General features: G+C 36.4%; 1 protein-coding gene across 2 annotated transcripts in view; it reads left to right on the plus strand.

Annotated features, from left to right (window-relative positions):
• The window catches only part of SERPINI1 (serpin family I member 1), an 85,044-nt gene that overhangs the window by 47,586 nt on the left and 14,703 nt on the right, over nucleotides 1–22,755 (plus strand). For both annotated transcript variants that reach the window (XM_012470941.3, XM_012470942.3), the window contains exons 2-5: nucleotides 8,412–8,679; nucleotides 9,990–10,220; nucleotides 12,568–12,762; nucleotides 14,581–14,785. In XM_012470941.3, the coding sequence (XP_012326364.2) occupies nucleotides 8,430–8,679; nucleotides 9,990–10,220; nucleotides 12,568–12,762; nucleotides 14,581–14,785 (881 nt within the window). In that variant the 5' untranslated portion in view covers nucleotides 8,412–8,429. The remainder of the gene's footprint in view (nucleotides 1–8,411; nucleotides 8,680–9,989; nucleotides 10,221–12,567; nucleotides 12,763–14,580; nucleotides 14,786–22,755) is intronic.

Here is a 22,755-nt window from a genome sequence, read left to right on the forward strand (position 1 = left end):
ATTATATACCTGAGGTTATACAGCTAATTTTGAAAGTTATAAGGAAGCTTTGATAGCTTACCACCTGAGCAGTTGTCCTCAGCATAGGATTCATGGGTTATTCACTTTTCCTAGCTTTGAAAATACTGTGATCTATTCTGAAAGACGGGCAAATTCACCTGCCTTTTAACTGTGCTGGTTGGCATCCAACAGACAGTTCTTGTGAAGAACCCAAGGCCAAAAGATTTATTAACTTGCACAGATTTATCTACTTGCATGTGTTTTCTATTCTTGGGTCCTCTGTAAAACATTTAATTGTCATTTTACAAGAGAATCACTTGGTTCGTTTCTTGAGTGATGAATATTTGCATCACTTCCAGAAAATTAAATCCTCTGGTACGCTCCATTCTCTTCTGCATACACAGTACTCTTTCTGTTCAGTGCTGCCATCACAGTACAGTCCTACTGAGGACAAGTGCAGATCCAAGTTTAAGGAAAACTCTACTGTGAGAGGCAGCACCAATGGAAACAATTCAACTGAGGGAACAAGGATAAACAGCCTAAAATACATACTTGTCCAGGCTACGGCACATGCACGGGAAATAACAGCTCTGACACAATTTCCCTGTCTGTATGGAGATCAGCTGATTCTCTCAACACTGATTATTAAGATTTATTAAAATTGGGAAAGGGAAGGAACACTATGTATGAGGAATTTGTGAAATTATAGATTTCTAAAATTCAGATTATTTCACAAAGTGGGACCCCCTTTTTTTTGACAAGTTTTTTTGACAAAGTTCCTAACTTCATTGCTGCTGATCTAATTTTGCCTTTCTCATAGCAAATCAGGAAGCAAAGGCCTGGAAACTTTAACTTATTCCAAATTTCACCAAGGTAGCTAGTATTAACCACAGTTAAAGCAGTGGTTCCCAAACTCCCAGGTTTCCAAACACCCATGATAAAGTTTTCACCAATCTGTGGCAACATGAAAAAAACAAAGTAGTGAATTTTTATGAGCTTGAAAATATCCACTTCAAGGGATTGTCTTATTTTCATGATGAAATACTGATGTATTCACTCTTTTATATGATTCGAAGAGACATTGTTTTTGTTAATTTTTTTGCTGCTACATCAATATATTAGTAGAACAAAAATTTAGCAGCCCTATGTAGGTTCTTTCAATTAAAAGAATTACTAATAGTTTGCTTACAAAGTCTGAGAATTAAGAGGCAGTGGAATTTCTTTTTCTTAGGTATTTCTCCCTAGTTATTTCTTGTGGCTTTTTTTTTTTTTTTGGCTGGAGAAAAGGCCTCCCTCAAGCATTTTTCTTAGCTACCAAAGGGCACCTCCCTCTTTTTCTCAACTCACAATTATGGAACCATTTTTTATAATATTAAAATAATTCATTTATAAAAAAAGCAACAAGATGCATTTATGAATAATCAATCTAAATAAGATGAACTACCAAATTAAAAAACACTATCTTTTTTTTTTATAATGCTGACATTTAGTTTTGTGATTCATCATACTTCAATTACAAGAAGATTTAGTTCCCTTACTTGTTTTAAGGAAGTATTTGCTGGAATAGTATACACGTATGCACTTGTATACAACTTACTCTACCACCGGTAACAAAGAGGAGAAATGCAGGAAGTAAGGGTAGTTTATTCATAGCTACACTACTTCTACCTTTGCTATTACCACGGCACCATCTACCACTATTCTGGTTCTGCAGCCCTTTGTTTTTTGGTAAAGACATTTTACAGAGTAGCTAGCAAAATAATAAATCTCCAAAGTCATTATCCATGTGAAAGTAAGTCATTTGAGAATGTATTGATTATTATGATTAATAGTAGGGCCCTGGCATTATGTAGACTAATGTTAATATTGTAATGTTTTGGTACCACCTTTTGTGATTGTTCAAAGTGGTGTACTAGTTAATATATTACACGTCTAGTCATTGCATTGTGCCAACATTGGTGACAATACCACTTTGTCAGGCTGGAAAGATGGAAACACTTTATCAAAGAGAAGAAAAAATAAAAATGAGCTACTACCTCTGGGCTCAAATTAAATTAGCCTCAAACATTTAGAAGTGACAGCTACTTTTGCTGTTTCTCCTGATATAGCATTGTGGGCCTTTACATGTCATACTATATTAATTTAATAAATATTTATTTGGCACCTACTATGTGTAATTCATTAGGTGCTCATTCTGATTACCCTAAGATACACAGAGATGAATATCCTTCCATTTGTGCCCTCAAAAAGCTTAGGACAAGAGATGATCCATGTATGAAATTACCTGTAAAAGAAGGAAGCAGTGGCATGTGATATTGGAGAGGTAGAGATAAAAATTTGGCAAGATTTCAGAGGTGGGAGGAAGTTGCTGTTTTAATTGAAGAATGAAGCATGTATTCATGAAGAAGACAAATATAGAACAGAACCTGGAGAAGTGCTTTGGATTTGAACATATGGAACTTGGACTAGGTTCGTTTCAGAAAGAGAACTACACAAACCAGTAACGGGAGAGGAAAATTCTGGTGTATCTGTTGCAAAAGGGAGTCTGGCTAGAGTTACAGGATCCATGAAGGGGAGTAGTTAAGTAGAAAATTATGCTGGGTCACAGTACAAAGATTGTGTTATGTTCAAGACCAAAGATTTTGGGCTTTGGTCTACAGGGATGGGGAAACTCCTGAGGTTTTGTAAACATAGGAATAACCTGGTCATAGGGTGTATCAAGACAATTGATCTGGAGGCTCAGCATATGTGCTGTATTGAAGAGGGCAATAACCAGCAGTTCAGAGAGTGGCTGAGAACCAGAACCATTGGTGTAGCCCTTGAGATGCACTGAGAAGAAGAAGTGCCATTATGGCCATGGGAATGGCCATGGGACGATCAACAGGAGAGGTGCCAGGATGCAATGTGGAATGCCTGTTTGACGATGAATTGAACATGAGGGGAAAAGAGGTGGAGGGGAGTCAAAGGCTTTGACGTCATAAGAAGAAAGAGTAGGTTTGATTGATAAGGAGTCATGTTTGAGCCTCCTTGAATTCAAAGTGCTGGCAGGCATCAACAAATAAATATCCCAAGAAAAATTACCAATGCATATCAGAAATTAAGATAAAAATGAAGCCAGAGCTAGAATTTTACTTATTTGGGAATAATCTTAATAGATATAATAGTTGAAGTGTCTTTGTTTCGAGAGTTCACCAGTGGGCATGAGAAATGTACTACCAAGAAGAGAGAAGGGCCTGGACTAGATCCGTGGAGAATATCAACACTTAGAATGTAGAACAAGGAAAGCACTGCCTCCAACCCCCACCCAGCCGAAAACCTAGAAACTAAAAATAATTACCCAATACTCAGGAGTAGATAGAGGCAACAGAGGTGGAGGAAGAAGCCAGCAACCAGCAACCAGCAGCAGAGAGGCTAGAGCAGGCTAGCAGAAGTAATTTTGCTTGCAAGCTGGACGTCTTGCTTCAAGAGGAAGAAAGGTCACTTAACTGTGGATAGACACGTGTGTTTCTAGAGCAGAGTTCTTTCAACTTGCTGAAAGAGTTCCCTGACATGGCCTGCTCCCACAATTCACAGCCATGTGGTCCAAATTTCTTGGCAGAATGTGTCATCAGTGGCCTGCTGCCCACTGCCCTGGCAGAGCCCTCTCCCACAAACATAATGGGAGCTCTTTCCAGGAGTTTAGAAGCCCAAAGATGCATCGTGGTTTTGACATCTCATTTTCCCTAGTAAGAAAAACCTGCAAAGCTGCAAGTCGATCTAACACTGCTTTTTTCTCGGTCTGACCATCTGCTGTTAACCAGAGGTTCTTTACCTGAGGTCAGTGAATATTCTAACCAGTGGATATAATTTTCTGTTATCCATGTGCATGTATTTTCCTGAAGGGATGATTTATTCTTCTCCTCATTCTTAAGAAGATCTATTTTCTTAAAGAGCCACTGTAATACTAATTGTAAACTCTTGCAAAATGATGTGAGTTCCTTGAGGACAAGAGCCTGTCCTTATAAATTTTGATATCTTCATGGAACCTCTGTCAATCTTGGCTGAATGAATGGCTAATGGTGCCACATTAGACGGGAAACAGAGATGATTGTGTTAGTCTGTTCTCACACTGCTATGAAGAAACACCCGAGACTGGATAATTTATGAAGGAAAGAAGTCTAATTGACTCAGTTCCGCATTGCTGGGGAGGCCTCAGGAAACTTACAATCATGGTGGAAGGTGGAAGGCAAAGGAGAAGCAGGCACCTTCTTCACAGGGCAGCAGGACAGAGAAAGTGCAAGCAGGAGAAATCACAGGAACTTATAAAACCATCAGATTTTGTGAAACTCACTATTACCAAAGAGCATGGGGGAACCTGCCCTCATGATCCAATTACCTCCACCCAGTCCTGCTCCTGACCGGATTGGGGATTTTGGGGAATACAATTCAAGATGAGATTTTGGGTGGGTACATAGCCAAACCGTATCAATGATAAAATACTGATTTTGCCTTGATAGCCTGTTGTTTAACTTAAAAAATATAAATACCTAGGAAACATTTTTTCATAATGTCCTCTGTTAGAATAACTTGTTGCTTAAAATCAGTGCCTCGCAAATGCTCTTATTTCCTTAATCATTTTGCAGAGTGGGGATTAGTATCTTTATTCCATTAATGAGGATGCTGGGGCTGAGATAAGTCATGTGACTTGCTGAGCATCAAACAGCATGATAGCACACTTGGGACTTACATCCAAGTCTTTGTTCTCCAAGTCTTGTATCTTGTCCCACTTATCCAAGGACTGGAAAGCCAGGTTAGTTTAGTAGGCAAAGCCCTATAAAGATGGCTTGGGCTCTAATCCTGGCTCTAGCACTTCCTGTATGACATTGGACAAGTTCCTAACCTCTGTAAGCCTGTATTTCCATTTATAAAATAGAGACGGTAAGTGTCTACTTATAAGGTGATTGCAAAGTTGAAATAAGATAGTTGTTACAAGTATTCAACAAATGTTAGCTATTATCATCTCATGGTACATTCATTTATAAACAAAAAATGCCTGTGAACATAGTAGATTTTGTCTTGTTTTCTGGAATGCTTATTAGCAATAGGTTGAATTTTGATTTATGTGAATATCATATTTTTTTAGCCTAAAATGTGATATTCATGTTAAATGCAATGGTTTCCAAATAGTTGTGTTATTGACCGACAGATACAACTATCATACAGTAAATTTAATTGCTTGGTCTTATACACTTATTCATTGCATAATGACAGGAATATATTGAGCAAATGAGTCATTAGGCAATTTCATTCTTGTGGCGACATCACTGAGTATACTTATACAAACCTAGATTGCATAGTCTACTGCACACTGGCATTATATGGTATTATGTAGGTCCTGGGCTACAAACCTGTACAGCATGTTATCATACTCAATATGGTAGGCAACTGTAACACAATGGTATTTGTATATCTAAACATAGAAAAGGAAAAGTAAAAATACAGTATAACCTGTCTTTCCAGTCCTTGGATAAGTAGGGTAAGATATAAGACTTGGAGAAGACAGGCCAGGCATGGTGGCTCACACCTCTAATCCCAGCACTTTGGGAGGCCAAGGCGGGTGGATCGCTTGAGGTCAGGAGCTCGAGACCAGCCTGGCCAACATGATGAAACCCCGTCTCTACTAAAAATACAAAAATTAGCTGGGCATGTTGGCACACACCTATAATCCCAGCTACTCAGGAGGCTGAGGCAGGAGAATCTCTTGAACCCAGGAGGTGTAAGTAGCCATGAGCCACGGTTGTGTCATTACACTCCAGCCTGGGCAACAAGAGTGAAACTCATCTAAAAAAAAAAAAAAGACTTGGAGAAGATAAAATATGATGTGGCTGTCTGTAAAGGACACTTACCATGAATGAGCTTGCACAGGTGGAAGTTCCCTGGGTAAATCAGTGAGTGAGTGGCCAGTGAATGTGATGCCTAGGACATTACTGACTGTTACAGTAGAATTTGTAAACACTGTACACTCTGGCTATACTAAATTTATTAAAAATATTTTTCTTCTTTCTTCAGTAATAAATTAACATTCACTTCCTGTAACATTTTTACTTTATAAACTTTTAAATGTTTAAAAACCTTTCTGAGTGTTTTGTATTGCCACCGAGTCCAGCTCCAGTAGTGTACAGAAATGTCCTAGGCATCACCTTCACTTATCTCTCACTTACTCACCCAAGGAACTTCAACCCGTGCAAGCTGCATTCAGTAAGTGTGTAAGTGTGAAACGACACTTAGCTTAAAGCACAGACACATCGTACAGCTGTACGAAAGCATTGTCTTTATATCCTTATTCTATAAGCTTTTTTCTAATTTTCTACTCTATATTTTTATATTTTTACTTTTTAAACTTCTTAAAAGCTAAGACACAAATACATACATTTGCCCAGGCCTACACATGATCAGGATAATCAATATCACTGCCTTCCACCTCTATCTCTTATCCCACTAGATGGTTGTCAGGGGCAATAACACCCACAGAGCTGTCATCTCCTTTGATAACAATGCCTTCTTCTGGAATACCTCCTGAAGGACCTGCCTGAGGCTGTTTAATAGTTAACTTTTTTTCTTAATGATAAGAAGTATGGTATAGTAAATACATAAACCAGTAACACAGTCATTTGTTATCAAGTATTGTGTATTGTATGTAATCATGCTATACTTTTATACAACTTGCAGTGCCGTAGGTTTGTTTAAACCTATCGCATGCATCACCACAGGTAAAGCCTCTGCCTTTTCCTGGAGTTCTCTGGAGTACAAAAGGAAGTAAGAATGCCAGAGCAGTGGCAGCCTCCCAAAGGTGGCTGCAATCAGTAGACTGGCAGGGCTGCTGTGCTCTTGGCACCTGGCTTTGTCCCAATGCTGCATGACTGACAGAGCCTGACCTGCAGCAGTGCACTCCATCTCCCATTAGCGGTCATCCCATTAGCAGTGGAGGTGGTGAGAGTCCATATTTACAAAGAGGCTGAGACTTACCTTCCTAAACAAGCAGTAACTATTTATTTACTTGAATACAAATGCAGGAAGGTGAAGGGGTGAGGGCAGAGGACTTTGGAACTTTTCAGACAAAAAAACCTGATGCTTCTAACATTAAAATGTGAAGGACTTACAAAGTCATAGGGAGTTCTCTGAAATTGGAGTTACAAATAAATGTTTCAGGACTGATTAGGATCTTCTGATTCATAAGCCTGTTGGAATCACTCTGCTGTTCAGTTAAATGTGTATGTACTCTGTTAATTGAGTAATGTAGACTATTAATGCTCGCCCATAATTAAAATACAATTTTCCAAATGTATTTGCTCAATATTACTTTACATGTTGTTTTAGTAATGTTTTTAAATGATCAAGAACAAGTAAGTTACTTGTGTGAATAAACAGTTTAGCTTTCCAAATGTCTGCAGTGACAAAATTGGAGAATACAAAGGAAATTGGAAATCCTGTCCCTAGTGTGTTTAAGTCAGGCTGTTTGTGGGAAGACAGGGCTTCTGAAATACTGGCATATGCCAAGAAGCAGAGATATTATTCAGAGATTCTGGGCACTGATGGTGCTTTTTTTCTTCAAAAGAAAATGTGGCCTTGATGCCCTTCAATTTGGTTCAAGAACCTGATGAGCCTGATAATTAGAAATATTAAATAGAAATGCCAGTTGGTTTGGTGTTTGCTGAAATGGTAACATAAGCCTGAATATAAATGCACTGTGTTGTAGCAGGAATTCAGCTTCATTCTCCACTTTGGTAGGGGGCTCCTCCCTGCCCAAAGATTGTCACTGGGAGAGCAGCAGCCTCATAGGAACCAATAGGTGAGAAACAATCACACAAGGATGTGCCGAGTCTGCTCCTTCTCTGGGTTACCACTGCCTGTGGGCTCTGCCACCTGGAATGAATAAACTGGGATTTGAGGAAGGTATATGTCTGATCTCTGCTCACCAGTTGGTAACCCAGCTGCAATGTGCATTTATTATATAAATGGGTAAAGTGACATTTTCAAATGCTTAGCTGTGCTAGTTCATCTTAAGCCCCTTAAATACCTTTTGGTTTTCACTGCAGTTGTCCTAGACCCACGTAGTTCGGTGGAAGCTAGAGTTAGTCCATTCAAAGTCATGATCAAACTATATTTGGAGAGGCTGTGAAAAACTGATAAACTAGCTACACCAAACATGACCTGTAATTACTTGTTGTATAAGTAACTATATATACTCTTAACCCCGTAAAGGTAGGGACCATGGCTATCATGTTCCTGGGAGAATCCTCAGAACTTAGCAGTGTTATTTGTTCATTTGACTATTAATGGAGTTTTTAAAATAGCACCTTCCAACATATCCTTCCGTGAGACTTTTGTTACAGGGATAACTAATAATTAATATGTAAATGATTGTTTTTTAGGCTTGTAACTATTACAATATGGCTTTCCCTGGACTCTTCTCTCTGCTGTTGCTGCAAAGTATGGCTGTAGGGGCCACTCTCGCTGATGAAGCCATTGCTGACTTGTCAGTGAATATGTACAATCGTCTTAGAGCCACTGGTGAAGATGAAAACATTCTCTTCTCTCCATTGAGTATTGCTCTTGCAATGGGAATGATGGAACTTGGGGCCCAAGGGTCTACCCAGAAAGAAATCCGCCACTCAATGGGCTATGACAGCCTGAAAAATGGTAAGTGTGATCAGGTTTGATTTCTCAAGACTTTTGAATTTGACTTTGACTCAGTTATGTTGTCTTCTTATTCCAGATGCAGCAATATTTACACAGGGTAAAAGATAATCTCATTGAAATGGTATGGCTAGAAGGATTAGGAAACCCAAGAAATGTGTTAATTCCTGGCTGCATTTCTGGCTGAGTGAATCTAAGGAAATTACATCTTCTAAAAATTATTATGATTTACATCAACTCATTGTAATTTTAAAAAGCAAACATTATTCTGGAGTTTTCAGTCTAGAGGGAAAGGCACATATTTATCACACAAATAAATGAAAAATTACAAATATGATCAGTGCTACAAAGAAAGACAGCATGGTTCGCTAAGAATATCAGAAAGTTTTGCTTAAAATCAGCTGTATCTTCCTGGTTTAAATAGCATCCAATAATTTTTTTGAGGTGCTCTTATTATAGCAATTCTATGTATTGGGGGAAATTTCTAGCCAAATGGCATTTTGTAATCACTTTGACATAATGTTTGATTTCTATTTAAATGCTTTAATATACATGTGAATTCGCTCATTAAAAAATTAAAAATTAAAATAATTTCTAATGGCTTTTCTAGTTTTAAAATTAAAAGGTCTACTGAGTAAAAAGGGTGATCTTGATTTTTTTTTTTTTTTTTTTTTTTTTTTTTTGAGTCGGAGTTTTTCGCTCTTGATACCCAGGCTGGAGTGCAATGGCGCGATCTCGGCTCACCGCAACCTCCGCCTCCTGGGTTCAGGCAATTCTCCTGCCTCAGCCTCCTGAGTAGCTGGGATTACAGGCACGCGCCACCGTGCCCAGCTAATTTTTTGTATTAGTAGAGACGGGGTTTCACCATGTTGACCAGGATGGTCTCGATCTCTTGACCTCGTGATCCACCCGCCTCGGCCTCCCAAAGTGCTGGGATTACAGGCTTGAGCCACCGCGCCCGGCCGATCTTGATTTTTTAACTAGGTCCTTTTTTCTAATAAGGTAAAAGAAGTCTAATCAAAATAACTTAGTAATTTGAAATAAAGCAATTGAAACAATCTCTATAGATTGTACCAAAATAACAACAAAATAAAAAATAATGTCAGTCCATGATATTAACTTGCAAAAAGTTACTTTGACCATCTAGAAATAGAGTAAGTATTGGACCATATCAGTGTGGGGGGAAAGCCTGGCACTCTTCTCCTGGGTACCTGTTCCGTTAACCTCCCTTGCTGTATTTTAATGCTCCTCCACTTTCCTTGACCTTTTCCCAGTTTGTTCTGCAAATATACTTGTCCTTTCTCATCTTGCAGGTGAAGAATTTTCTATCTTAAAGGAGTTTTCTAACATGGTAACCGCTAAAGAGAGCCAGTATGTGATGAAAATTGCCAATTCCCTCTTTGTGCAAAATGGATTTCATGTCAATGAGGAGTTTTTGCAAATGATGAAAAAATATTTTAATGCAGAAGTAAATCAAGTGGACTTCAGTCAAAATGTAGCTGTGGCCAACCACATCAATACGTGGGTGGAGAATAACACAAATAGTATGTCACCTGGTTCCTTTCTTCCTCTAATAGCTTAGTTTTAACTGTCTTTAACTTCTGAAAGTATTTGCCCCCTTGCTTCTTTTGCATTTTGAATGTTAGAGAGCATTTGGTTGGGTATGTAATAATTATTTTGTATAGATTATGGTCTATTTGAGAAACCTTGTTATGAATGAATATTTGAGAACAAAGTTAAATCTTTTGGCATGTATAGAAGTCTGTACTCTCTGACTGATGGGTTTCCTCTGTAATCCTAACCACTTTATGGAGTTTTGCTTGTCCTATTTAATAAATTAGTTACTGGATAGAATGCCAGTCGGCTCTTAACATTGTGATTAAAATAGAGTAAGAAAGAGTTAAAAATCAGAGTTTATAGATGTTTGCTGGCTTTTGAATCAAATACCTTCATTGGTAATTTTTTTAAAAAGTATATGATTAATTTTCAAAAGAGCAGCTTATTTCAAGTCCCGCAAAATGGAGAGGAAGTAGAATGAGATGCATTCATTCTAATTTCATTGCTATTTTATGTTTCTAAAATGTGTTTAGAGTTCCCAAATGTTTCATATTTTAGCATTTTATTTTCCAATTTTACCAGCAAAATATTGAAATCATAGTATAAAAACTGAGACTAAATGAAAAGTAAATTTTTAAAGCTGTTCATTAAATGAAGTTTATTTTCAAATCTACCCAAATAATGTTAACCTTGAACTTTACATTGGAACAACAACAAAAGTAACCCTGAGCAGATACTCAATACTCCGTGATCTCCAAGATGTAGGCACCTTTTATCTTCAGAAGTGCTCTGATTAATCAAATGAGAGAATACAGAGCAAATTTTCATCTTATGTTTTTATCTGTGAGATTAAAATGTATGATAAAAGAAACTTAAATTTAGGCTTTTAATATTCAAAGAATAAATTAAGGGTGATAATCCATATGAAGTAGATTCAGTTATTAAAACCTATTTGTTTTCAAACTCCTTTAGACACTTGTAGCAAACAGCAAAGATCCAATATCTTTTCAAATAGATTTGGAAAGGAATATTTCAGATGATAAACACCAATGCATGATGTAAACTGGCTTTCATGCATCTGTTTTCACCTACCCAAAAGCAGATGATATATTGGCAGAATGATGTCCAGTATACACAGGGAAGAATTCGAAATCGATAACATTTAATCGTATGCATTGTTCAAGAATAAGCTTAGGGCTGGGTGTGGTAGCTCAACACCTGTAATCCCAGCACTCTGGGAGGCTAAGGTGGGCGGGATCATTTAGGCTGGGAGTTCCTGACCAGCCTGCCTGACATGGTAAGACATGGTCTCTTCTGAAAATACAAAAATTAGCCGAGTGTGGTAGTGCACACCTGTAATCACAGCTATGAAAATCACTTGAACCCAGGAGGCAGAGTTTGCAGTGAGCAGAGAACGTACCACTGCACTCCAGCCTGGATGGCGAGACTGTTTCTCAAAAAAAAAAGAATAAATTTAGAAGCATTTATTGAGTGCTTACTCTGTGTTAAGAGTTGCAGCACAGTTTACAATAGCAAAGACCTGGAACCAGCCCAAATGCCCATCGATGATAGACTGGACAGGAAAAATGTGGCACATATACACCATGGAATATTATGCAGCCATTAAAAACGAGGAGTTCACGTCCTTCGTAGGGACATGGATGAACCTGGAGAACATCATTCTCAGCAAACTGACACAAGAACACAAAATCAAACACCACATGTTCTCACTCATAGGCGGGTGTTGAACAAGGAGAACACATGGACACAGGGAGGGGAGCACTATACACGGGAGTCTGTTGGGGGGAGTGGGGGATAGCAGGGGGGTGGGGAGTTGGGGAGGGATAGCATGGGGAGAAATGCCAGATATAGGTGAAGGGGAGGGAGGCAGCAAATCATACTGCCACGTATGCACCTATGCAACAACCTTGCATGTTTTTCACATGTACCCCAAAACCTAAAATGCAATAAAAAAAAAATAAATAAAATAAAATAAAATAAAAAAAGAGTTGTACATACATTACTGCAACTAAAAAGAGATTAAGTCTAAGCTTACGTTGTGTGTGGTTCTGTAGTTTGTGTATCAAGATGCTAGTAGTATTATTTCAGGTAATATGGGTTTTTTGAATGTCCTTAATTGCTAAATGTGTGTGTGTGTGTGTGTGTGTGTGTAACTCTTTTCCCTTTGAAAGTAAGACACTTTTTATTTTCATTGTAAATTTGGTGTACAGTTTCTCTAGACCACTCTATCAGATGGTGGTTTGAAAATCTTGTGGTTACCTTTCATATTCTGGTTTAACGTGAATTTTTATCTGTTCATTTTTTTCAAAATAGATCTATTGAAAGATTTGGTATCCGCAAGGGATTTTGATGCTGCCACTCATCTGGCCCTCATCAATGCTGTCTATTTCAAGGGGAACTGGAAGTCACAGTTTAGGCCTGAAAATACTAGAACCTTTTCTTTCACTAAAGATGATGAAAGTGAAGTCCAAATTCCGATGATGTATCAACAAGGAGAATTTTATTATGGTAAGACATTTTTTCTTTTATTTTTCTCTTCTTGTCTTCTTGTAGTATATCAACACATTTCTAAGAAAAACATGAGGTATTTATTCATTGCTCAAACTCCTTGTCCATATAATTTGGGCTACAATTCAGTTTCCTTGGCTCCATTTTAAAAACCCTCTAATTAGCTTCTGAGTTAATATTATATTCATTGATGGGTTCCAGTGTATTTTCAAATTTATAAGTTGGTCACACCTGTAGAGTTGCTTTATTCATCTGAGAATATCTGACATAGTGTGAGGATGTTCTCATTTACTCCAAAAAGTCATTTGCTTTAGCATGGGTCTTCATGAACCATATGCTCCACCAAGCACTTGATTTGGGCTCTGTACCACTTTTTAAATTACAAACATTCTTCTCATACAAGAACTTTAAAAAAAATAATTTTAGACTTGTGTATGTATGGCCAAACATAATTATTTGTTTATAGTTTAATTTATTGAGAGCCTATGATTTTTAATATAATTCAATATCCTTGGTATAATTTTCTAAGATGTTTTATTGGATTCTTCAGAAGTTTAGGGTATTAGTCCTTCTTATCCACTACATTGACTTGTAATAATTTGTTAGTCATAATCAGAAAGGTAATTTTTAGCCAAGTATATGTTATAACTAGTAGTTTTATTCTGTTTAAAAGCATATTACAGGACAGGTGCAATGGCTCATGCCTGTAATCCCAGTACTTTAGAGATGGACGCAGGAGGATTGCTTGAAACCAGGAGTTTGAGTCTAGCTTGGGCAACACAACAAGACCCTGTCACTACAAAAAATACATATATTTTTAATTAGCTAGGCATGATCGTACACACCTATAGTCCTAGCTACTCGGGAGGCTGAGGGAGGAAGATTGCTTGAGCCCAGGAGTTCGAGGCTGCAATGAGCTATGATCCTGCTACTGCACTCCAGCCTAGGTGGCAGAGCAAGACCCTGTCTCTACAACTATATATATAGGTTTTATATGTAGATAAAACTATATGTACTATATATATAAATAGTTCATTTGGCAATATATATATATGTGTGTGTTAATTTGGCTAATTTGGCTAAATTCATAGAGAACAAAGCCAATTACCTCATTTACCTAATTACCTAATTTGGATATATCAATTTTCACAAATATAATAGCTAAATATTATACAATCTTTGATTTCACTTTGACTCTGCAAACTTTGCTTTAAAACTTGTAGTTTTTATCATAATAAAGTGCCAGGTATTAAATGGTCAAATTTTCCCTTCTTAAAAATCAGGTGAATATTGATCAATGTGCTTTACATCCAACTTAGAGCCAGGGCTTTATTTTTGTAAACAGGACTTTTCGTTGTTTCTAATGCTACACTTTAGCTGTAGTGAATAATCTCATTTAAAAACAAAAAGCAAGTCTTGAATGCATGTTATTACAAATGTGAACTAATTCTGGGGATTCTAAAATAAAATAAATTATACAGGGCTATGAATTCATTTGAATTTTAGGACCTATGTTCAAATAAACCTGCTTTTTATCAGGTGCCTTAATTTCTTTATATTCTATATACTATTTGGTAGGAAACATATATAACAGATTTAAACCTTTTTATTTTTATTTTTTCATTTTTTCATATTTTAATAATTTTGGGGGAACATGGTTTTCGGTTACATGGAAAAATTCTTTAGTGGTGATTTCTGAGATTTTGGTGCACCTGAGCAGTGTACACGGTACCAAATTATGTGGTCTTTCACCCCTCACTCCCCAGCTTTTTTTTAAAGCTTTGATATGAGTCTTTTATGGCCTTCTTTCCTTTTTAGGGGAATTTAGTGATGGCTCCAATGAAGCTGGTGGTATCTACCAAGTCCTAGAAATACCATATGAAGGAGATGAGATAAGCATGATGCTGGTGCTGTCCAGACAGGAAGTTCCTCTTGCTACTCTGGAGCCATTAGTCAAAGCGCAGCTGATTGAAGAATGGGCAAACTCTGTGAAGAAGCAGAAAGTAGAAGTGTACTTGCCCAGGTGAGCAGCTCCTGTGTCACCCCTCCCACAGCATGGACAATGGGCTATCAATGAAAGTCTGACCCAGACCACTCTTGGAACTGCTTTCACATTGTAATTCTTGTACCACTCTCCTCTTGTTCTTGTTCTTCTTCTCTTCCTTCTCCTTCTCTTTCTCCTTCTTCTTTGATTTTCTTTTTAGTATTCTTTCAGAGTCATTTCTTTCATACTCATGTGGTCCTTCCTATAGACACATGCTCACTTATGGGTTCATTCAGTGCTATTCATCAAGACCTAGTCTCAGATATAATTCAATGTTCTTGTCTTTGTCTTAGAAAATTTCTCTCTTTTCACTCTGAATATCATTTGCATCGACAGTCTTCTGTATTTCATTAATACTTAATCTTTAAGGATGATTATAACTGAAGAGGAAACCATCTCTGATATTGCTAGAAGACTTGCAAACAAGTCACTGTGTTAGGTGCTGAGATGCAAGCATAAATTAGCAGGAAGATGCAACTCTGCTCAAAATTCTCCCTGTGGCTGAAAGAATAAGATGTACACAATGCCTTTAATGTCCTGAATGCCATCCCCTTCTCAACCCCATCTCTGGTCACTTGCCACATCAAGCGTGTTGTAGTGAGTTCTATCCATGACTTGTGGTTATGCCACATACGTCATGCTATTTTCATGTCTCTGAGTCTCCGTTTATGTTCTCGCATTTGCCTAAAATGCCCTCCTCATATATCTTTCCCAAGGTAGTGTTACTTAGCCTTCAAGGTATACCTCTAGAACCAGTTCTTCTCTGAAGCCTCCCATTAACTAACATGGAGCAAGTGACCCTGACTTTCGCTTCACTTATACACCTTTCTGTTATTACTTGTTACCGTCTCATAATAACATTATCTTTTTGTACAGCTAGTTTTCTTAAGTTCTTCTAGGGTAGAGCCAGTTTTCTTTCTTATAAAAAAAAATAAGTGTTTGCAAAATGAAACTGAACTGAAAATGTGTATTCTATCCCTGAATACCTTAAAACTTAGTGGGAAAGCTAGGTCAGTAAACTGGTAGAACATGTTTATTAGCATACTATGTAAATTTTAGTCTAGAAAACAAGACATATCAATAAAACCAGATTAAATGTATATGTATATAGGTATGTGGAAGTACAGTTAAAACTCCTTCCATATTAAGAAAGTTGTTCAAATACGATTAATTAAACTGTGAACATTAAAGTGGTAAGTAAGATATTAGTATTAAAGATGAATTACTAATAACTGATTAACCCCTTCATATTTATTCTAATTTTAAGAATTATCATTTAAGGGTTATATTTTATGTAAATATCAATGTTTCTAAAAACTTAGCTGATAGTTTGCTTATGTTGGTGAAGGAGATCTATTTGGAACTTCAGAATTTTTGCCTGTAAAATGTGTTTTATAATATATTCATAATATGTAATATTGTTATAATTTATTATATAATATGTCATCTTATATATTCATAATATATAGCCATAAATAATATGTAGCCATATATTTTCCTTTTTAAAAATTTTAAGTTCTAGGTTATATGTGCAGGATGTGCAGGTTTGTTACGTAGGTAAACATGTGCCATGGTGGTTTGCTGCACCTATCAACTCATTACCTAAGTATTAAGCCTTGCATCCACTACCTATTTATCCCAATGTGCTCCCTCCCCTCAACCCCCCAACAGGCCCCAGTGTGTGTTGTTCCCTTCCCTGTGTCCTTGCATTCTCATTGTTCAGCTCCCACTTATAAGTGAGAACATGCAGTGTTTGTTTTCTGTTCCTGTGTTAGTTTGCTGAGGATAATAGCTCCCAGCTCAATCTATGTCCCTGCAAATGACATGATCTCATTCCTTTTTATGGCTGTATAGTATTCCATGGTATATATGTACAATATTTTCTTTATCTGGTGTGTAACTGATGGGCATTTGGGTTGATTCCATGTTTTTGATATTGTGAATACTGCTCCAATGGACATATGCGTGCTTGTGTCTTTATAATAGAATGATTCCTTTGGGTGTATACGCAGTAATAGGATTGCTGGGTCAAAAGGTGTTTCTGGTTCTAGGTCTTTGAGAAATCTCCACCCTCTCTTCCACAATGGTTGAACTAATTTACATACCATCAACAGTGTAAAAGGATTTCTATTTCTTCACAGCCTTGCCAACATCTGTTTCTTGACTTTTTAAGAATCGCCATTCTGACTGGTGTGAGATGGTATCTCACTGTGGTTTTGATTTGAATTTCTCTAATGATCAGTGATGTCGAGCTCTTTTTCATGTTTCTTGGCCATATAAATGTCTTATTTTGAGAAGTGTCTGTTCATGTCTTTTGCCTACTTTTTAATGGGATTTTTTTTCTTGTAAATCTGTTTAATTTCCTTGTAGATTCTGGATATTAGACCTTTATCAGATGGATTTATTAGATTGTAAAATTTTTCTCCCATTCTGTAGGTTGCCTGTTCACTCTGATGATAGTTTATTTTGCTGTGCAGAAGCTCTGTAATTTAATAAAATCCCATTTGTTAAGTTTTGCTTTTGTTGCAATTGCTTTTGATGTTTTTGTCATGAAATCTTTTCCTGTGTCCATGTCCTGAATAGTACTTCCTAGATTTTTTCCTAGGGTTTTTATAGTTTTTAGGTTTACTTTTAAATCTTTAATCCATCTTGAGTTTTTTTAATTAGGTATAAGTTTCAGTTTTCTGCATATGGCTATATTTAGTCACAAATTTTCTTGTCTGCATATAAAAGTCAAGGCAATCACAACCCAAATTGTTGATTTTTTTTCTTTTTGGCTAAGATATTTCATATGCATAACTTTCCATGACAATACATATATGTAGAAATGTTCCATAAGTCTATTCTTAAGGAGAGGTAGTCAGTAAATACCTACCAAATAAAGCCAAGAGCTTTTTTTATATATGATAAGTGACATTTATATACTAAATATGTAAACACTGTATCTTAATTCCAAAGAACAATTGACTTTTGAACATTAATAATTAAATTTAAATTACTATGTAAATCAGGTCTAAACTTGTAGAACATTCAAGGCATGTTAACCCTCATCTAGTGACCTTTCACAATTAATTTAGTATTTTTTATTTCATTTTATGAGGAGTTCCTTTTGATAAAATGAAAATTTCAGTACAGTGTTAATGCTTCTCTTGTTAAATCCATGAATTAAGTGCAATGGTTCCAAAGGCTTCAATTCTGTGAGGATGCAAAGTTATTTAGGAGTATTTTAACAGAATTCTAAATGAATGCTTACTAAATATTATACACCCTAATTCAACCATATTTCACTAGAAAATGTCGCCTCCAGGCCCTTTCCACTGAGAAATTGAATGTGGCAGCAGAAGAAAATTAAATTTTCATTCTCTAAGAGATACTCTTCAATTATGAAATAGTTTGGCTCTCTTGCTCATATTAATGTCTGTACTAATCTAGGCACAGGAAATTATCATGTATCAATTTTTCCAGGAGTTATATTAATTCTCCCTGTACATGGCTAATGCATAGACAGGGAGGCTAAATAGCAAAATAAGATAACTCTGGATTCCCCTTTTAACAGACTGAGCTGTTTTCAAATACTTATATATTATATTAATCAATGTGAAACTCTCCACCTTCTCCATTTTACAGCATTAGGATCCACTAAATGTTTGATGATGGTAATGATTTATGTGATCCATTTTTAGCAAAGGTAAACATGTTTTTAGTAGCTATATTCTATGTTTACTAAAGTGTCCATTTTAATAGTTTACATAGTTTTATCACAGAGAGATATTATTCTGAAAATGCAGCTTGTATTTCTATAATTTGACCACATTCTTGTCCTGCTCGACAGGTACTTTTACTTTCTATTTTGCTAGAATTTATACAAACAGCTTTAAAATGCTGTCCTCGAAAAACCAAATACTGCGTTTTCTAACTCGTAAGTGTGAGCTAAACATTGAGTACTCATGGACATACAGATGGCAATGATAGACGCTGGAGATGACTAGTGGAGGGAGGAAGGAGAGGGGGCAAGGGTCAAAAAGCTATTGGGTGCTGTTCTCACCATCTGGGTGACAGGATCATTTGTATCCCAAACGTAACAATAAGCAATATACCCACATAACAAACCTACACATGTAGGCCTTGAATCTATAATAAAAGTTGAAATAATTAAAAATAATAATAAAATTAAATAAATGGCTGTATTTAAGAGGTAAAGGGAGGTTATTTGCAGGGGAGGGTCATGTAGAAGAAGCAATTGCTTTTGCATTTTAGCAATTTTTCCCCCCTCACAGTAAGTTCTACAGAAATTAGATGCTGAATTGAAATTATATTTTTATCCAAAATTTAAGAATCATTTCAAGAAAAGATAAGATTGCTATACCCGTTGCCAAATCCAATGAAATACCACAAGATTTATACATAGTTGAACATCTCTAAGATTTAACTAAGATGGCCAGATCCTTCCATTTATCCATGGCAGCAAAAATAGTTTGTTTCATGTATAAAATATTTATGTAAAATATCCAAAAAGCACTTAAATATAAAATCTGGTACAGAGTAAGCATTATGTAATTATTACCTATTATTAATATTATTGCTATTTGTTTAGTGTAAATTTTAAGTCCTGGTATTTACATTGTGTTACTCTTAGAGGTAGCTTTATTTATACCTCTCTCTAAATTGAATTTTTTAAACCTGATTCTCTTGAATTTTATCCTCTTCAGCGTGTATGCTTCCTTTTAAGTCTTTACTGATATAGCTTAGACATAAAAAGATTTTTCTAAAGTTAACATCAAATTTTAATACTTGGAAGCAGATGTACCTTGCTCTATGTAGTATCTGTCTACTCTGGCTTTTGTAGTTTCAGATTTGTCATTGTGATCAGAGTGTTGGAAATCAAAGGATGTGAAGTGGTTCTCTATTTTGTAACAGAAACTATCCTGATATTTTGAAATAATTGCCTATTAATAAAGCACTTTAGTTTCATGTTTGTAAAAGAAAACCAATACATAAGTCATGTGATTTTTTTTTTTGGATGAATCTCACTCTGTCGCCCAGGCTGGAGTGCAATGGCACGATCTTGGCTCACTGCAACCTCCACCTCACAGGTTCAAAAGCCGTTCTCCTGCCTCAGCCTCCCAAGTAGTTGGGATTACAGGCATGTGCCCCCACGCCCAGCTTTTTGTATTTTTAGTAACTATGGGATTTTTAATTGTTTATACATGTTATAATCTCCTACCTAGGATATATTTGTTATTTTCTAACACTTGCTCTGCAGGTCTTCAAATCTCTACCCTCCATATGCCTCTTCAACTTATTCAGGTAGAAAGTTCCAAATGCAGAAATTACATTGTATGCCTTTATTAAAACAGGCATCTCCTTTGGCTTTATAAAAGCAGTGTCATGGCTTTTAATTTTTATATTTCATGAAATGTAAAATCTACTTTTAATGTTGTTTAATTTTCAAAAGTCGTTATTGGAATTATAGTGATTAGTGATGGGGGATTTGCTGTCAGAAAGACCTCTGTTCAAATCCTTATTCTACCACCTATTATCTGTGTGATTAGAGAAAGTTCCTTGTTGCTTAGCTCTTTTAAGCTTCAGTTTATCCTTCTGCAACCAGGAGATAATGACACTTATTTCACAGGGTTGTTTGAGAGCCTCATAGAAATGATTAAATATTAGCCATAAAAGGATTTGCATAGTGCCTGAAACATAGTAAGCACTCAATATATGGGAGATAATGATTATTTATATCACTATTAGTCTCTATTAAGAGGAAAGAAATAACAAACAAATAATTGCTATTTTTCAATACTTTGATTTTAAAAAGTCAAGAAATGGACAAGTGGAGATTATTTACTCCCTATCTTCAACTTTGAACAAAGTCTTACAAACATCTAGATTTTATTTCACTTCAACTTTTGTGGTTTGTTCTTATGCTAGATATTGCAAATATCTAGAATAAATAAGACAATAGATTTGACTAATTTACAGTTAAGGTGGCAGGCATTAATATAGCTACTTAATCAAATTGCACCAATTACTACTAGAATGCAAACTTACAACACCTTAACATCTATAGTAATGTGACATGTTATACATAACTGCAATATGATAAATGGCATTCATGGTATCTACTCCTCATTGCGTGCCCATCCTAAGAGCTAACCTTATTTAATCATTCCATCAATACTATAAAACAGGTATTACTGTTGGCATTTTACCTGTGACAAACCTGAGCCTCAGAAATTAAGAAACTTGCCGAAGTTCACTTGGATCGGTCACTCATGATCACCTGACTAGCGAGTGTTTCATCACTGACGTCTGTAGTCCTAGCTACTCGGGAGGCTGAGGCTGGAAGATCGCTTGAGACCAGAATTTCGAGATCAGCCTCAGCAACAAAGTGAGACCCACACCTATAGAAACAAATTAAAAATAAAAAATAATAACCGGGTGCTGTGGTGTGCACCTGTAGTTCCAGCTACATGGGAGCTGAGGTGGAAGAATTGCTTGAGCCTGGGGGTTTGAGCCTGCAGTGAGGCGTGATCATGCCACTGCACTACAGCCTGGGGGACAGAGTGAAACCCTGTCTCACACACACACAAATGTATTACTTGATGCAGACATGTTCGGTCAATATCTTGCACAAGAAAGTTTGGTGATACAATTCATTCGTTTGGGGGAGAGTCCATATTAGGACCAATCTGGCTTGCTGTGGAAACTATTTTTTAATTTAATACTGTTTATGATCACTATACTTATTTTTATTTTGTTTTAAGATAATGTTTCATTTCTTTTTTCAAAAGTTACACACACTTATGTATAATAATTCATAAGGTCAATTAAAACAAAAATAAAAATCCATGATTAAAAAAACAAACTCTGAAGTGTACTAATTTACACTCCCACCAACAGTGTAAAAGCGTTCCTATTTCTCCACAGCCTCGCCAGCACCTGTTGTCTCCTGACTTTAATCATCGCCATTCTAACTGGCTTGAGATGGCGTCTCCTTGTGGTTTTGGTTTGCATTTCTGTAATGACCAGTGATGATAAGCTTTTTTCCATAGGTTTGTTGGTTGCACACATGTCTTCTTTTGAGAAATGTCTATTCATATCCTTTGACCACTTTTTGATGGGGTTGTTTGTGTTTTTCTTGTAAATTTGTTTAAGTTCCTTGTACATTCTGGGTATTAGCCCTTTGTCAGATGGATAGGTTGCAAAATTTTTCTCCCAAATTCTGTAGGTTACCTGTTCACTCTGATGATAATTTATTTTGCTGTGCAGAAGCTCTTTAGTTTAATTAGAATCCATTTGTCAATTTTGACTTTTGTTGCAATTGCTTTTGATGTTTTAGTCATGAAGTCTTTGCCCGTGCCTATGTCCTGAATGGTATTGCCTAGGTTTTCTTCTAAGGTTTTTATGGTTTTAGGTTTTACATTTAAGTTTTTAATCCATCTTGAGTTAATTTTTGTTTAAGGTGTAAGGAAGAGGTCTAGTTTCAGTTTTCTGCATATGGCTAGCCAGTTTTCCCAGCATCATTTATTAAATAGGGAATCCTTTCTTTTTTGTCAGATTGTCGAAGATCAGATGATTGTAGATGTGTGGTGTTATGTCTGAGGTCTCTGTTCTATTTCATTATATCTGTTTTAGAGTTCCATGCTGCTTTCTAGAACCTGAAATGCCATTTGACCCAGCAATTCCATTACTAGGTATATACCCAAAGGATTATAAACCATTCTATTATAAAGGCATATGCACAAGTACGTTTATTGCAGCACTATTTCCAATAGCAAAGACTTGGAACCAACTAAATGCCCATCAATGATAGACTGGATAAAGGAAATGTGGCAAATATATACAATGGGATACTATGAAGCCCTAAAAAAGAATGAATTCATGTCCTTTGTAGGGACATGGATGAAGCTGAAAACCATCATCCTCAGCAAACTAACACAGGAACA

The sequence above is a fragment of the Aotus nancymaae genome, unplaced genomic scaffold, assembly GCF_030222135.1.
Source record: "Aotus nancymaae isolate 86718 unplaced genomic scaffold, 86718_ANA_hifiasm-v0.15.2.pri h1tg000019l, whole genome shotgun sequence".
Lineage (NCBI taxonomy): Eukaryota > Metazoa > Chordata > Mammalia > Primates > Aotidae > Aotus > Aotus nancymaae.